At 39.9% G+C, this 15866-nt stretch overlaps 1 protein-coding gene across 1 annotated transcript; it reads left to right on the forward strand.

Moving 5' to 3' along the window:
- The first annotated feature begins 685 nt into the window (after positions 1-685).
- On the forward strand, positions 686-10962 carry LOC105563367. The gene is made up of 4 exons (XM_012014909.1): positions 686-837; positions 10340-10406; positions 10476-10579; positions 10661-10962. The coding sequence occupies exons 1-4, from the start codon at positions 793-795 to the stop codon at positions 10721-10723; spliced, it is 279 nt and encodes a 92-aa protein (XP_011870299.1). The 5' UTR covers positions 686-792; the 3' UTR covers positions 10724-10962.
- The last annotated feature ends 4904 nt before the right edge of the window (positions 10963-15866 follow it).

Genomic DNA, 15866 nt, shown 5'->3' on the forward strand with positions numbered 1-15866 from the left:
AATGTATAATGACACATGCGGTATCTACATTCGATACTTTGTAATATCGAAGCTTGTTAATATTTAAATGTGATTACTAAAATGCAAAATCCCTGTTCTTTAAAGGAAACAATACATGCCTAGTAAGCAAATGGAACAAATCAGCGAAAACCTCATTACGATTTAAAAACAATTTTTCGCGGATGTTAAATAAATCAAATCTATAATTATTTATAATAAAAATGTTATATGCGCAATTGTAAATATTCTTTATACCTTTATTATACCTTTTATGATTTCATTGGTCAATTTCGTTACCGCAAAAAAGTTTCTGTCCCCAAAGTTTTCGTATCAGGATTTGAATTTTACTTTTCAGAATATGCTGTTAAAGTTACCCTCGTTCCATGGTTGCCAATGCACAAGGATTCGACCATTATTGGCATCGGTTCATATGTGTGCAGCCATTCGCGTAGTCGCGGTATATGCAATGCAAAGAGCGATCAACGCGAGAAAGAGGAAAATTACCTAATATCCGCGACAGTTGCGCATTTCCCGTTTACGAGTGTCGATATCATCGCGCCGCCTCCGCGTTATCGTTCCCACTCGGCTGTGCGGATAGACGGTGAAACTTTGACTTTATCAGGATACAAAGTAATGACAGAGAAGCTGCGCGGTCGATGAAACGTCTCTATGCCGTGCCATCGGAAAAGCTGCGGGTTTGGATAGTTTGGCTTACCGGCGTCGGCGAGGTAGCCGACGAGTGGCACAAACGGCTGCATTGATCTGATTGCGAGGATAGCCGAGCCTCCGCAAATGGCCGCGAACGACGTCCCGGAAGGCACGAAGATTGAATCCGTTGTAAGTAGCAATGGTATTTCGCAACGTCGATACCTGAGGGGGTTGGTACCGAATCGACGTTGCGCTTTACATTAGCCGGATTGTTCCCTATAATACCGGAACAGCCGCCGAGTAATTCTAATACCATTACGCTGCATTAACGGATCGATAGTTTAGTTATCTGGGGTCAATTTAAATCTCCGACGAGGCGAGACCCTACGGAAAAATTAATCAAAAAGTAACGCTCCTTTGTGCCCGGTTTGTACGTTCAAAGCTTACAACGTCCGGAACTTTGATTCCCAATATTAAGAATTTAAATAGTTGGTCTGGCAAAGTTTTATTACTAATTTTTCGTTCAGGAAACTCTTTTACGCGGTATCGAGGAGTAAGGTCTAATAGCTTTTTTATCCGGAATACATTATACTTTTCGTATATCTTAGATATTGTTGCATTGTTGATATAACCAGACAGCCGTGTAACAAGAAAATATATGTAGCGTAATATGCGGAAGTTGACCGTGTCGAGCATATTATTTTATGGTTTACGAGAGATTCCACGTGCACATGCATCATGCGACGTCACATGAGCGCACAGCGCGTTGCCGTTTAAATCATTTGGCCGTACAAATCTTAAAGAATAATACTCTGAATGCCAACAACGCTCATTGCTTTCTCATTTCGAGATATACCGAGCTTGAGAATTCTCTATGCGGCGGAGAAAAATGAATCGAATGTAGGCCAAACATAAAACGCCCATATAATTGACGGAAGTACATTCAAATTAGCTAAGGCTAATTTCGATAAAAAGATTTAATTATGAATAGTTATCGAGCACTTGTACCTTGTTTTTTTTAATAAAAAGAATACATTGCGTTTTTATATTTCTCACATATATAAAAATCCGTAACGAAAGTAATTCATATTACGTCATCGAGAACATGGTAAATTATCAAGTTGAAATATCTATACTAAATAAATGGTATCATGACTAACACAGTTTCACATTGCAATTTTCTATTAAATTACGGAGCAGAACTTTGAGCATTGAATCATCCGAAATTTCCGTTTATCGTTCCGATAGCGCTGACCGTCAATTTTAGGATTTGCGAAAGGTAATGTCTCATGTCGCTAAATCATAGATTATTCTAGATAGTGTGTGTGTCTTCTTTCAACGAACATATAATAAAAATCAGGTTTATCCTCAATTAATCTCTTGCGTCAAAGCTCTTCTTGCAATCGTTACGCACGCTGTGTGTGTGTGTGTGTGTGCGCGCGCGTGTGTGTCTGCGTGTACATGAGATGCGACGGATTTTAGAGAGCATTATATCTTTATATCTTTTATGTTCCTTCGATCTGACCGAATCTGATAAATTTGACGATAATCGGTTTTTTTTTATGAAGGACGACATATTTATGGCCACGGTCCAAAATGTGTACAGCTACAAATGGCTGACATCAAATGTAAAAATAAAAAGAGTTATTAATCCGCGAATTGCTGTGCAATTCTAAGAAAAGAAATGCGGATATGTTTGAAGATTTAGGTCAGAAATAGGAACAATATTTGTTGCCAATATTTGAAGACTGCTTGCTTGCGAAGAATGTAACCATGCAATCGTTAAAATTGCAATATGTTATATTTTAATATCTACTGACCTGCATTCTGTGATTTAACATTGATTTCTTCTGGGGATAACATAATGTAAACTCTAAAAATATTTCGTTTATTCTTTACAAATATTCCTTCGAGCGAGAATTTTCCAAGTATTTAGGGAACCATTTATTCGCCTCGTTTCTCTTCAAATCTGCTATCCGAGAATTTATGATCTTCAATGCAGAATTGTTTATCTTTCGTTTCATAGGTAAACATGAAGTCCGACAAACTTCGTAATAATGTGATGTCGACGGAGAAAGAAAAGAGTATCCCATAATTTCTTAGGTACACAAAGGCATTTATGAATTGTGAATTTTTACTATACCGCAAAATGTAATCGTAGTGAGGATTTAAAACGTTTAAAGCTTCATAAGAACAACAAAATATAATTACTTTCGACCACATTCTCAACGCGTGTAATGTAATGCAATTATTAGGTTAAAAAATTTGGTATTTTCAACGTAATCCAGAGCCGCGTGTATTGTTTCCAACGTCATGAGTCACACATTCGCGGCTTTCATGTTACAATAAATAGATTTCACGTGGCTTTACAGAGGGGATTTCCAGGCGGGGTATGTGGTAACTGGTTAATATGTACACTATGCGATTTTATGTATTTAATATAGTATCAAAGTTTCGTGTTTTAAACCACATAAAGCCGACTAAAATGTGACGCAAATGCTTGCATTTGCTTGCACGCGTAATCAAGATTGTAATTGTTATTAAAACGCGTTAATAAAAGTGTTATTTAAAAAACTTTGTTTTTACTGAAATATTAAATACCGTAGCAAGAAAATATACGTCACGTGGACGCTGCATTTTTATTTCTAAAAATGTAATTCAAAGAATGTATCTCGATCAAACAATATTTCTACAGTAATATTCTACTGTAATATTAGATATTACGACAAAAATGTCTTTCAATTGCCAAAAAAAAATCTTGTCATTGTTCTCGAAAGGGCCGGGATTTATCAATCACGAAACTAACGACGTTTTATTAAAAACGGAAGTAGCTATCGTTGAAGAAACGAGCTGACGGATCACCGGAAGCGACGACAGTCGAGACGAGCGTGAATGAAGGGTCATCCGTGTTGCAAAGTCGCAGTAAAATCGCGAGCACGCGCGCTTCTAATCTCTTTGAGACGCGTGTGAAACCGCGAGATTAATTCGCCAGTCCTTTCGCGCGGTTCTGCTGTGCCGGGGACAGTTGATGACATTTCATCGCTTGAACTAAAATGGCTGAGAAGGGACAAAGTGTATACATCTGACCTGACTGCATCCGTTTTCCGTCTATTTATCTACAGGGATAAACATTATTTGACCACACAAAGCAGAACGGAAATAGTAATTGGAAAACGACGGGAATTTTTAAGCGGAGACTGCGGCGAATCTTGACAAAGTAAAATGGAAACGCGATTGACGCTTTTCTCACGAACTTAAGGTGGCTCCTGCATAAATCGACCAAAAGTAGAAATAGTGGAAATTTAAGTATGTTGTAGTTGTCAATTTTATCTATCGGTACGCGAAATTTCAGACCCGGTCGCCGATGAAATGAAATAAAGAAAAAAAGTTGAAGTTGTATTTTTTTAACATTCCAGTAAACACCAAGTAACAGTTACTTAACACTAATATTATAGTTTTCTACTCAACAAGATAAATGTAATATAACGGCCGCGTTAAATTAAAGTTTCTCGTACGTAACTCCTTTACATCTCATGATATGACTGAAACATCCCCGAAACGTTTCCAAATGAGGTTATTGCACGAAGCCTGACATGAGATCTCGAACCTTCATATTCATCAGTTCGCCTACAGATCCGTTCGTGGCTGCTGCGCTTAATCTGGCGCACCACCTGACGGACGGATTGCATGTGACGTTTCGCGGCGTATTTCATTTCACCTGCGAGTCGGGGTGTGCGGCGATATCTGTACAATGGAACCTTCAGCATTGTCTGCAGGAATATTGGCTTTTGTTGAAGGGAGGACAGGTCGAGATGCAGGAGATGAGACCACGGTGACGGCGGCCGCAAGCGAGACTGCAAAGGAGACCGCGGGCGGCTTGGCCAATAAGGGCAAGGTGGCAGCGCTTTAAGCGGATCAAACGGAAACGATTTGGGTAGCTTTATCCGAGGGATCGCTTTCACGCAATTCTCATGCAGCAATGTAACCCGGCGTCACACAGAAGAACGCTCGAAGGGCTCCCTAGTCGCTCGCTCGCCTTTACTTTGTTCCGATATGACGCGACGGTCCCTCGGCGTCAGCGATATTTTTTGAGCGTGACGCTTTTCAGACGAATCAAACGACCACAGCCGAAAAGACAATGTCTCCGAAGGATAAGGTGGATTGGTTTATAAAACTGAATTATTAAATATACACTAAATTTTAACTCCGACCTTTTTAAGATATAAATCAATTACATTAAATGCCATTTAGGACCTGGTACAGGTGGAAGTAGCCAATTATCCTGGCTGAAGTAATATTTTTCGCAATAAGAATTTTAATTTTAGTACGGGGAGGGGGGGTTATCGTAATAAATGCTAAATATAGCAATGAAAATAATTTATCAAATCGTTCAGCGATTTTATAGCACGCGAATTCACTGACGACAATGATTCCACCTAACGAAAAATCCTGTGTTATGTTACGTCCCGCTAGACCTCGGTTTAACTGAACGCTAAGTTGCTCTCTGTTTTGGACCTACCTGCGTACACAGGTATTAGCCCGGGATAGCGAGAGCACTGGAGGGGGAAATAACACTACGAGGAATGGAATAAAATTGAATTGTGCGAATAAAAAATATTGAGGATAAATTCTTTCAGTATAATTAAAAGAAAATCAAAATTATTGACTTACAGTGTTTCAACAAACCTCTTCAATGTCACGACTATAAATGACGCGATTGCGTCGCCTCGATGACGATCTGCCCCCTCATTGTCTATGGAATTTTTAGGAGTAGGGATAGGTGTCGGCGAAGATCTCGAAGGGCTAGCGATAGCGAGGTGTTTATAGGAACCGCGATACCGCTTCGCGTTAGCGTAATCAATCTGGGCGATTACTGTAACGGCCGGATCTAATCTTTGGTATGCGAAAGAATAATAACTGCACGTGCAGCTCTTAAGAATCAATCTTTTATAACGGCGAATTTCTATAACTCATTCTAAAAGAGAGTCGCAAAAAAAGAAGTGATAGCAATAATAATATTCTGACGTCCCCTGGGACGTCACAGTTGTATGTCCGGAAGTAACGGCGCGCAGGACAGGGTGGAAAAAAATACGATATATGGATTCACATAGTAATTTAACTGGGCTACTTTCACCTGTGCCAGATCCTGAAATAGCGTTTACGTTTGTAATTGATTTATAAAATGTACCGTTACATCTCTGACTGTATCGCGTATGACATTACACTCGGATTATTGAATTTTTCACGAGCAAGTGTGCGTATTTCATTAATTTCAGTTCGACTGAGATAAGATAAGACGATCGTTTGATTTGCACAGGTTCTCGATACATCAAAGGGGAAGGTAGGGAAGTTGGAGCTCTTGAAGAATTTTACATCAGGCTACCTTGTACAGATCTTATTACAGGTATTGGAAAGAGACCGCGTTGATCAAGTAGCTATCTCATAAAATATTTTCTTTTAATCTTGTGATGTAAGGAGGGACGTTCTGTTAATTCCGGTAAGCACGGTCCTTTATTGCCTACGACGTACTTGCGAATCCCATTACGGGAATGCAGAAATTTTCTCGGAGATATCGGATTATATATAAATTCCCGTCGATTAATTAACTAAAGACTCTCGATATTAAAATTAACAAGGAAAAATGGGCTTTGAGAGTTCAAAAGCGGTTAGTTGTGCGTGAGTTACCGGATTATACACTTAGCTTTGCCGCGCTCGCCGGCGGAAAAGGCGAAACGAGAAGATTAATGCTTTGAAGAAACGTAATATTAAATTATACGAACAATAATAACGTGGAAATAAATAAAAATCAAGTGCCACGGCAACTGGTATCGTAATGTCTGGCGTACGGTGGAATAAAGTTCCGGGAAAAAGTTACCTTTCACAGCCTCGTTATAGTATAATTTATCTTACAGCCTTACATCGCGTTACATGGCGTTTTAGTTCCGCCGTTCTTTCTGTTCATCAGTCCCGCGTCGCTGCATTATTTATCAGCGTTACCTTACAATCCGCATTACCGTTATCGCGAGTTACGTCCTTCCCGCGACGGGAACTGCCGCGAAGGAGATCGCCGCGGCAGAAAGGTGATGACCACGGCGAAAATTCGAGGGACAGGGGCGAATCGTCGGTGGATGCGGCGGCATCGCAGTCTGCTCAATATTCAATGAGGCAAGCTGAAAGCGCCGTCGCTCACTCGACAGAAAGGGACCGATATGTCTGCACCGGCGGCGCCTGCAGCGGTAACGCCGACGTCGAACCGGATTGATCCCCGAACGACGGATGCACTTGGGCGAGATACCGCCGGAGTGCCGATAGCGTTATCGAATGATCAATCTAAAGTAGTCGCGCCCTTCACACTGGGTGGTGACAGCCCCCGAAACGGGGGCTGAATCTCCCGTCGCGTAACCGAATGCCGTCGCATCTCTGCCTACAAAACCAGACGCGACGCAATCCGGAAACGAAGACGTCCGCAGTGGGATCGACCGTCTCGATACCGCTGTCCGAGACATCGCGACGTCGTATTCATAGTATATGCAAACTGCTATACGTGAACAGGATGTCGAAAAATACGCGCCGATACGATAGAGTCGATACGGCGCGTTGGGGAATGCTGTACGAAATATTTACAAACCACAGCCCACAGATTTTGATGAAACTCGATATCTCTGCGGAGAGAATGTAAATAAGTCTGACGTGATTTTTTTTTCTCGGTTCCGCTCAATGTACATATGCCGTCGGGAATGGAAAAAGAATCTCCGTTCCGCAAGGAAGTAAAACGCAAGATTAATTTGAATGTTACTCCGCGAAATTTCGGAGCCTCTTCAGACAGGCGATGAAAATAGGCCAAGACTAAAGAGGGGATCTTTGTGGCGTTTGAAAGAGATCGTTGCGCGAGATGGATTCGTGGACCGATTCAATCAATTCATGATTAAACTGCACTGACGCACTATCAATCACTTACGGTTAGATATGTTGAATGGGAAATCAGAGATCGCGGTAATGCCGCGCGAACGGTATCGAAGAACGAAAATACCTTGAAATTTTGCCATGCGATTTCGGGACACATACGAAATTGATGTCGACAGTGACGCAGACAGTGGTCAATGTTCGAACGCGGCGACGAACACTCGAATAGCATTACGGCAATCAATCAGACCACTATTAGCTTGCGGCAATCAATCGTTACGTTTGATAGCACCACTTTACCGGCTATGCAGAAGTAAAACTAAGTTTCTACCACCGCAATCCATCCAGCGGCTGTTTAAATGTCAATGACGTGGCATGCGACTAATTGCGAAGCGAAGAGACAGTCGACGCGAACGGCTTTTCGCCGTTAAACGGACGCGGGGGACGCCCTGTTCCAGCGTCTTTTTTACCTAAACGCAAAATATGCATAAAACATACGCCGCGTAAATATTTTATTATATTTACCTTTCCTCGCAGGGCGAAATTTATTTTCCAGCTTTACGCATGCGATCTTTTTGAAATTTATGTTGTCATATTGCAAATCACATTTTTTACGGTCATATTATCTCTCACGTGCCGTTTTTACAGAAAGATAAATATGGAGATGGGGATTATTTGCCAGCGTTTGCATAGCCGCCTGTCCACGCTGTTTTGATACTTGCGATACACGACATGCCATTGGAAATGGCAAATTGTTCTCAATCGCTAGACTAGAAAATGATAGACAGTGCCAATTTATCATCGTCTCCGCTTACGTACATTAGTGCAACAGTGAGTGTAACATGTTTATTGAGTATCCAGATTTCATCGGTGAAACGTTGGGCCGATATCGAGCTTAGAGATTAATGATTTGTTCGTAATACGCTCAACGAAACGCGATCAGCTTACGAAATCATTCGGAGTTTACCTAAATTATCTATACAGCGACCTGCAAGCCCTGTTTCGATCGAAAAGCTACAGTATGCATATATCTGTATTGAAAATTATAATTCAAAAATATATTGATCGCGACTATTGATATTCGCATTACTGATAACCTCATTAAAGATTTCGAAGATAATTGAAAATCCTTGCCACGAATAATTCTTTGTGTCATAAATAACGTAATATACAAACTGCATGTTGTATCCTTACAATGGTCATGTATTAATGTGTAAAATATTAACAGATATGCGCATTTAATTCCGCTAGACAACATTTGCAAACCATGAAGCGGCTAAAAAGTTAGTAGGGGATACAGCAGAAGTCAGAGTATTCCGTATTTCTCTTCTTCTGAAGGTAGACTTCGATATTATGGAAGTAGCAATTCGGCACAATGACGAGAAGGTAATATTGCCGGATCCGGCAATCGTGGATATCTTTATTTTAATCTGGCCGGTAAACCCGAGGCAAGAGCGGAGAATCCTGCTTGCAAGAAGCTTATCAAGATGCGCTGCTGCTGATAATGCACTTCTCTTCCGGGGGAAAAATAATAAAACAAAAATCGAAATGTTGACGAATGGAAATGCACGAAACGAGCGTGACTTACGTTCTATTTATTGTCGCGACAGATAATTCAGCGGTTAAATAAAATATGGGCGGTATACGGAGTAACTTTCGTAAGCGCAATAATCCCTACAAGAGCTGCCGGCATTAAAGTGACTTCGCGAAGTCGAACTGCGCGTTGCAAGAATGTCGCTGCAATCTCTGTCGTGTATATCCGTGTAATCCGTCGCAGTGCGGAGACTCGCGGCGCGTACTTAAATTATGGCAGCCGGCTATCAACATGCTTTCGCAGCAAAATATGTGAACGTTACAGCAGTGATAAAGGACGTGGCAGTGGCCAAATCCGACCGCGCCATTAGTTTCCTTCTCGAAAAGCAGCAGCGGACGTATATATACTACTGCACGGTGAAATCAAAATCCTCTGAAAGAGCTCTTAGTTTAAATCTCCATATTTTAGAAGTTTATCACACTTCTTTTAAAGTTTCTGCGTTCGCTCACTAAGATTTATCTATTCTATTCGACGGCATTTCTCTTTATCAGTAGAACAGCGTGTAATTTGTCGATGCGATCCTTAATCGAAAGGATATTTCGTTCTTCCGTAATTGCGGATATATTTTCTTCAATCTTCAGTCTATCTGGGGAAAATGTATGCACGATGATTGAGGGGAACTTGATGCTTCTCGATTTATCTGTATGTCGATAAGACTCGCTCGAGCATAAACCACAGATTCCCGAGCCATAGCACACACGTCAGCCGGACGTTTACCTTTCACACAAACGATGAGCTTGCATTTACGTATGGTAATTCTAATTTAGAACAATGCTTCTCTAAACTATACTTCGTTTAACATCTGTCTGTAATGCGGCAGTTTGCGGCTCTACCGCGGTTCTGTTTCCGGTTAAAGTGGCAAATGAAGACATGGCGAAGTGGCGTTGAGCACAGTCTCCAATTATTAAATTATGGAAATTATTATTTTTCTCCATATAATTTCGAAAACGGAATACAATTAATATTTTTAAAATGCAATTCTCTCTCTCTCTCTCTTAATAAACGTTTTCGCGAAAAAGTAAGAATATAAATAATCTAGCATTATAATACCCCAAATCTGTAACATTTATGTTATAATGTCGACGCACTGAAAATTACACGTTGACGTAAAATTTCATTCTTTAATTTGTATCCCTATATATCTCTATTATACTGTTATATAGAAAGATTATATCACAAGCAATTCTTTTTCAGAGGGAGTTATCCGGCTTAAATAACATCTTATTACGGGAAGAAGCTCGGCGAGACATACGAACTGACAGTATATTTCGATCCACGTAATTTCTTATAAAATCCGTCTCGATATATTTCAATCATATCTTGTTGTCAGAAGCAGGTTGCCGCTGGTATCAGAGAACGGCTGACAAAGGAACGCCGACTTTCATTGGACGGGCAGTATGCTACTTTCCACAACGATGGAAGAGATACGCGAAAGTAGGGGAAACGCGCGCCTCAATAATCTATACGCTTCGTATCTATACGTATACACGAAAGACCTGTCGTATATCATTTCAGATAACCGTACTGAACATGTGTAACGACCGAAACCGGCGGCCGGCAGTAAGTGGGTGTAAATAATGCAGTCAGCCGTCCGGCCGTCCGCAACGTGACGCGTTTGTCACTGAGGGGAACCTTGCCTTTTTCAGCGTGTCTGTATTCCACGTCGACGCCACATCCACGCTTTACATTTATTTTGTATGACTTTCTCTTTTTTTATTATAAATAAAAGAGCTACATACGTATGGTGTATTCCCTTACAGAAGTCCCCAGCCACTTTCCATCTATGGATTCCTTGACCACTCTAAACTTTTTGTTGCAAAAACGTTGAGAGAGATCACGATTTCTCGTGAATCTTTAATCTCCCGCGAAATTATAAATGTCCTGGTGACTAATCTATATATCGCAAGTTAGCATCAAAGTTTACCCTAGTCTTAAGTGAAAACGAAAAGTAAGGTATTGCTCCGTTCATCTCTAATTTATAAACGGTAAAATTTTACAAAAGCGAACCCGGCTCCAAACCCGGCCTTGATCTTTCTACGCTGTTTACACTCGCCGTGAAAACTAATCATCCTTCTGACTGACCCTCAAGAGATTTCAGCCGTCGTTCATTGTTCATTAAAAAGTTATCAACGAAAGAAGTCATATAAATAAAATAATGGGTCTGCAAACTGGCTGCACTAGTTCAGAGTTTATCTTCTTCGGTCCACATTAGAAGGAGAAAGATAAACTCTGAACTGGTGCAGCCAGCCAGTTCAGCTATAAAGAACAAACCCATAGATTTTCTCTGACGGTGTATAATTAGACCTCGCTTCGCGTGGAAAGTCGCAAACCATGAGGAACCGTATGACGATGGAAGTGGTCTCGCCCCGAAAGCAGAGGTCGGCGTGAAAGCTCTCGCTTCGCGTGCAAGTTCGCGAGGGATTTGTTGTGATATGTTAATGGACAACTTGGTCCCTATCGTTTAGTTGATATTAGCATGGACATATATCTAAACTGCTGAGGTATATTCTGTTAAACGGTGTCTGAAAATTTCATATAGTTTGTAGAAATTCTTTTATCAATAACTTTCGTTATTAATTGTCATTGAAGAAAAAGATGATTTCCAGATTAGTTAAAAGAATTGTCAATAAAAAATATGACCAATTTCGTAGGAATACCGTTGCGTTTCTACTGCAGACGTGTATTTTCGCACGTATAAAAGATTACAGCGTGATAATTCGATATTAGTGCGAATGAAACAGAGAAAGGAAGTAACGTGTAACGTGAGCAACCGATGAAATCTAATACAAGACGAAAACTACCGACGAACCGGGCGACCTACGCTAAGCTTCATCGGTTCTGAGTATCGTATAACAGCGCTGGAGCGTCCCATAATGACTCGCAATTATTAACATTCAGCTCGAATTTTGAGACGTCTTCAGCCCTCATTTGCTGGTTAATGAATTTAATCTACCGTCGAGTAAAATGTCCAGAGACGGTAGTCTCTCAGGAACTCGTTGGAGACGGAGAAAGTATCGCGAAATAGGAGCAGGAAATGAAAAGATAAATACATAATTATTTAATGCGTCCTGTGCGCCTCGCAAAGAATTTTACATAATAAACAGTTGATTGCTCCCTCTCGAGTACTTGCAAGTGTAATGGATAAATAATGATCTAATAAAAGTGATCTAATATCGAAAGAAGATAAAACCATCCCGTGATTGTAATTACAGCGATTCAATAAGAGAGCGATAGATAATTGCAGTAAATTTAGTAAAACAGAGAGAGAGAGAGAGAAAGAAGTAGCGAGATAAATTTACGTACGATATGAAAACGGCCGAAATGGAAAGAAGATAGAGCGTGGAAAAGTTTTTCCGCGAATTGAATTTATTAACTGAACAAGTACGGGACATGAATACTAATCCACCGTCCGGTTGTATTTTGCATCGTAAGTTAGACATGACACAGTATGCCAGAGATGTAGCTAGAAACTAGATACACAGCGAGACTGTTTCTGTTATCACACCGTTACAACGTGCACTCGAAATTACAGTCGCGATTTTTATAAATGATTCAATTCTCCGGAGCATAATTATACAAATGTGATTACTTAATACCAGACGAAATTCTTCTTCTTTTGCCTTCGTTATAAAATTATGAAGATCCATGTTGAGCGAAAAGTTATAATTTGTAAAATGAAAAATATCTTACTTAAGATTTCAAAGGCATCCCTGATGACACATTTTATAACAGAGAAATTGCGTTATGACAATTTTTTCACCCGGATTTATGTAAAATTTTCCGAAGTAGGTTACGTTATACTGAATTATTTAATCAGTGAAGATAGCGCGTTGTAGAACGAATCCCTTGGTCATTCATACAAACTTAGCGACTGAACGACCTGCCAGAGATCTTGAGATGTCATGAAGAAAACTCCCCGCGAATGGCTGGCATAGCATGATGTTCCACTTAGATGAGATATTCACCTGGGGTTAGAAATGGTATCGCCGGTGCTCTGTATAAAAATCGATCTTAGCATTTTCTACTACCTTGTTCGTTCCGAGTAAAACCACGAGAGAATCGATTTTAATATAAAAAATAATAATTTGAGAGAGAGAGAGAAGAAGAAGAGAGGGTTTCTCTTGTAAATTCTTCGCTATTTTTCTTCCCTATAAAGTTTTCTAAACTGAGTGTTCAGTCTAACAATAAGATGCAACGTATACATAAGCTTTTATGCCCAGGATAACATTATCCTTAAGTTTTATGAGTATTAGCGCATCGCACGAAAATCCTCCGTTGTGTAGACCAAATACAGAATATAATGATTCCGAGGATCATTCTGCTGGAGCGTTGCTGATAGCAAATAACCGACTCGTACATCATTACAGAGGCGCCTTGGATATGTAGCAGGCGAGCTATCTAAATTATTAGCACAAGTACTGGCAAATATTGACCTATACTCACTACCGGTTTAGCATCTCTTCGACATGCGGCTTGATCGTTACCTGCGGGATATGTCTCTAGCGGAGATAGTGCGGTTTCGCTTACACTGGGAGACCGCGCGGCACCGGCGGAATCGATAACATCCGTGAACGGGGGTTCCTCTACATAGGTTCTTCGGTATTTGCGCATTTAATTGCCGCCATGAACTTCGCCCGGTTATCGCCTTCGGCGCGGGATTAACCGCCCTTTATTAACCTTTGAGTTTTACACGCAAGTGTTATCAACAGCACGAAATTTAATTCCAAAAACGACGTTACGCTCGATACTTTTTACACTGTTTTAATCAAGTGTGCAATAAATTTATGTAAAATATACACGATATAATTTTTACATTAATATACACATATGTAGAACGTATTTCCATTAGAATTAAAGTGATCATGCACTTGTAATTTATTCGCCATTCAGCAAGACTCTTTATTTATTAATCCCGCCTCTCCACAGTGGCTAGATAATTTTAATGAAAAAATTTCATTAGTGCAACTCAAAAGCGAAAGCTCAACGTTGAATAAATGTTAATGACATAATTTTCATTATAATCTGTGCGGAAAAGTTAAAAAGCGCTCAAAATCTCATTCGCCACGATTTGGATCTCCTAATTTGAGGAGAAATTAATCTAAATTTAAATCTCTCGGGTGTTTTAATCCCGCCTGAAATGCTCACCGAAGCACAGATTCTCACTTAAACTGCGCATGGAATATATCTTTTTTTTTTCTCTTCAATCGCGATAGATTACTTTGTGGTAGATTATAAAAATTGTCCGACCGCTCTTTTTTCCCCATCGTCTGATATTTCGTGCGGAGCAGCTGGCGCGATCGATTTCAAGGCAATTTTCTAATACGGCCATAAATCAATTTTAGCACGATAGGATTTCAATAACACTCACGCAATCGTCGTATCCGTATTAAACTTTATCCTCGATATTGGGTTAACGGTGGTTTCAAGCGATTTTTGCTAAATTTCTACCTGGCTATAGTTGAAGTAATAATGTTTTTTTTCTCCAAATACCATGAGATATTATTCGATACTGTTTGACATATCTCGTATCACAAGTTCTGTATACTTACGTATCTTTGCCATTTGCATTCTATCATATGAAGATAGCTCTTTTCGAGATTAAAATTGAACTTTAACAAAAAAAATCGCACGACGTATACACACATTCGGGCATACTGTTTTATATTTGCAATTCCATATCCAATTTTAATTCATACTTTTAATTAAATTAATTTACACAGGTTACTCCTACACACGATACATGTGCATCGCTATGTTATATAGTGAATTCTCATGATCAGGAGAGCTTCACTAACGAGGAGGTATCCTCTAGCAGGCTATATTCCAATCTCAAAGTTACGAAACGTGTTCTTTCGTGCTAAAATATGAACGCCGCGGCGCTGGTGCTTTTACAACACAGATTTCGAAAACTTTGGTTCGTTAATTTCGTTCAAGCAGTTTCGCGTCGCCACCGCTAAAATGAGAGTGGAATATTTTAAGTGAATAACTTCCTAATAGTTTGAATCGCACGCGCTGTATTTGCGACGTGGCTGCTAAATAATCTGAATGCCGTGGTACAGAACTTTTCCGCGGTAATAACATTCACCTTCGCACTTAATTAATAATGTACCGTTCTTTATGACGATTAACATTTTGTCGCGATGCTTTCATTACGCACCGATAACTAGTCATTTATTGATATCACCATCAAACGCACTGTAGCAATACACGGAGACCTTATACTAATTACATAATTAAAATAATGGTACGGTCAGTTATCGAGCAGTGTTTACTATTTATGAACCGTCCGGTCAATATTGTGAAATGTTACCTATCGCATTGTTTGCGTCATGAATGGGAAGAGTATAGCAGTATAGAATTATTGATTATCGTAGCCATCGATAATGCTGTCGCGTGTGTATTACGTAATTAATGTTTTGCCATTTTATCACAATTAATATCTTAAACTTTCCCTTAATCTCTTTAAAAAAAAGTGGCTTTTTGTCATTAAAAAAAAATGCAATAGGATTTGTAAAATTTCTGCGCCTCACCTCTTATTTGTAGGACTAATATTATCATCTTACATATATGTATAAGATAAATTTTGACTGTCGCAATTTGCTTGACAAATCGAACCACGATGGCTCCCGGTAGCGTCGAGTGCAACAAACGCTTACTGTAATTCAGAAAAGAGACTGCTTTCCAACTTATGATTTGATTCTTTTGTGACACAACAATACGA

The sequence above is a fragment of the Vollenhovia emeryi genome, unplaced genomic scaffold, assembly GCF_000949405.1.
Source record: "Vollenhovia emeryi isolate VEMERY1.0 unplaced genomic scaffold, V.emery_V1.0 DF939177.1, whole genome shotgun sequence".
Taxonomy (NCBI): domain Eukaryota; kingdom Metazoa; phylum Arthropoda; class Insecta; order Hymenoptera; family Formicidae; genus Vollenhovia; species Vollenhovia emeryi.